We start from the raw sequence: 2,500 nt of genomic DNA, 5'->3' as shown, positions 1-2,500 counted from the left end.
GTACCCATTTTCCTATGTAATATTTCGTTTACATTTCCTTTCTTCGAGAGCCTCTTACACTACTCTCTGAAACGTTCGCGAATTTTCTTAAAACAGAGTTTCCTCTACTCTAGAACACGTTCCTCTATTCATCAATAAAATCTTCTAGTAACCAACGTGCTTCCTATTCTCTAACACGTCCTATTATTCACCCAAAAATTTCCCCATCTTTTCCCTCGGCCTGTCCTTCCTATTACAACTTCTTTGGCCGTAAGATCAGACGCCATAATCCGCGAAATAGGTAATAGCCAGCAATTATTCCCTAATGCTTATTACCCCCTTAACACACCACCGCGCATGGCTGTTGCAACTCGCTATTACCTCGCTACTCAACATGTCTTTCTTGTGCTCCCTTCATTACGTTAATTAGCCCAGCCTCGAGGTGTTGACGAGGATACTCTCACGAACCTTGTCGTCGTCTTCTCTCAGAGACGTCAGTCATGATGTGATCTTTGGCTGCTAAGTGTCCGTGTTGATGGGCACAACACGCGTTTGTGCACGCACACGCCCGTACACCTGGTGGTATTGGTGGTGTACATGACATGTGCGTGCACGTACACAAACACATACACATGGGTGTGTTGATGTAAGTGAAGCGTATATTTCTTTTACAACAGCTAACATGTAAGTGACTATCCTGAAAGGACAGGGGAAACTTGGGCAACGTTTCGACCCGTTATCGGCTATTATCAAGTCACGAAGGGCTTGATAATTGTCTAGGCCCAACCAAAACGTCGTCCAGCCTAGACAAACAATTCCCAACTAACCAACCATACATTCGTAGTGCGCGGGTTAATGTGAATTGTTCCAGCCACAGTGTGGAGATTTCCATGTATCAAACGCTTTTATTATGTTTACAAGCAACCATTAAACCTGTAAATGGTCATACAGAGCTTGGGAAATGGGAGGTAATCAGGTTCGACAGTAGGGAGATGGGCCAAGAACCGGATCAAGAACCCTTCACCAGCATGTAGACTACGCAACGCTTCTCAGTACTGGATAATTTTGTTAGTGGAGTGTAAAGGTGGAATCAATAAAATGCCAATAAAGTGTATCATACTAAAAGGTGTTATTGTATATCAACAAGGAGATAAAAAAAAAAAAAGTGGAACCATACACTGTACAAATGCCCATTGTCAGAGTTAGTTGAAAAAAAAAAAAAGAGTTTCTTCTTATATAAGAAAACACTGTACACATCTTACACACGTGGCTCACGAGAGGGCGTAAAATTTGGCACATGTTGACGGGGAGGTAGGCGAGACAGGCAGCCCTGACGAGCCCTGCCTGATACTAGGACCTGGTACTGGGGTTTAGGGGGTATTGGAGGATTGGGGAGGAGGGGTTAGCTGGCCCGAGGCGGGGCCCGTCTTCTGCACTGACACTCCACCACCACCAGGGGCGTCGTAAGGACGCCCACTATCACAAGGGGGGATTATGCAGCCCATGGCAGACGCCCCTCTGTACCCTGCTGCTGCTGGGCCGCCCACGCCGCAGGGGGGCGTGCTAGGAGGAGTCGGGAGAGGTCCAGAGGCCGCCCACGACCAAGTCCCCTCACACAAGAGGTTTGAGGTCTGGCGCGGGCGGACTCATGGCCTGGGCGGTGGGCGTAGTGGGCGTGTTGATGGGCGGTGTGTTGACAGAGGCAGGCGAGGACACGGAGGGTGGTTCGCTCTGGCTGTTCTCGCTGTCACACTCGCTACCGTCGCTGTTCTTCTTGCCGGAGCTGCAGGCGTTGTGGGTCTTGACGTGTTTGCTAAGGTGGTCGGACCGCATAAACCTCTTGTTGCACACGGGACACGCGAACCGCTTCTCACCTGTGTGGGTTCGGAGATGACGCTGTAGTTCATCTGAGCGCGTGAACCTTTTCCCGCAAAAAAGCCAGTTGCAAACGAAAGGGCGCTCACCCGTGTGCCAGCGAAGATGCGCCTTCAGGTGTGACGTCTTGCCGTAGACCTTGCCACAGCCAGGGATATGGCACGAGTGGATGTTCCTTTTCCGGAGGTGTGCCCCAGCTGGTCCCAGACGATCAGCTTCCTGGCAATTGGGACAGTCGCAGGTGGCTCGTCCAGTGTAGCGCCGCTGGGAGCGTGGGGAGGGAACCTGTGGTAATGTGGGCTGCCCCAGCCCGAACGGTGAGCCCATAGCCGGGGCCATGCCCTGTGTGGGCAGCATAGATTTGTACGTATCCTGCAACAAGTGTTGTCCTGAGGACAGAAGGTGTGCTGTGTTGGAGGCTGCTAGTGTATGCGTGAGGGTGGAGTAGTCTCCAGTTGGGTAGTTGGCCATCTGAGACATGCCTGCCACGCCTGACAAGCCCGCTGACGTTGCTCCTGACATGTCCAGCCAGGAGCCTGCAGAGGCGGCGGCTGCACTGTGCACGTCCCACCAGCTGGTCGTGTTGAGGGAGTTCACTGCTGACACCTCAGGTTTGATGGCTGAGGCAGCACCTGCCATACTGTTG

General features: G+C 51.8%; 1 protein-coding gene across 6 annotated transcripts in view; it reads right to left on the bottom strand.

Annotated features, from left to right (window-relative positions):
* The window catches only part of LOC128693715 (transcription factor Sp9-like), a 195,809-nt gene that overhangs the window by 32,502 nt on the left and 160,807 nt on the right, over nucleotides 1-2,500 (bottom strand). For 4 of the 6 annotated variants that reach the window (XM_070091131.1, XM_053783541.2, XM_070091130.1 and 1 more), the window contains one exon: nucleotides 1,195-2,500. This exon is cut by the window's right edge and continues 446 nt beyond it. In XM_070091131.1, the coding sequence (XP_069947232.1) occupies nucleotides 1,591-2,500 (910 nt within the window). In that variant the 3' untranslated portion in view covers nucleotides 1,195-1,590. Of the gene's footprint in view, nucleotides 1-1,194 lie in introns of those variants that run through there. The other 2 variants (XM_070091134.1, XM_070091132.1) reach the window with 1 other exon arrangement.

This window comes from Cherax quadricarinatus, chromosome 34 (genome assembly GCF_038502225.1).
Source record: "Cherax quadricarinatus isolate ZL_2023a chromosome 34, ASM3850222v1, whole genome shotgun sequence".
Classification (NCBI taxonomy): Eukaryota; Metazoa; Arthropoda; class Malacostraca; order Decapoda; family Parastacidae; genus Cherax; species Cherax quadricarinatus.
This window is presented reverse-complemented; position numbering and strand designations above follow the sequence as displayed.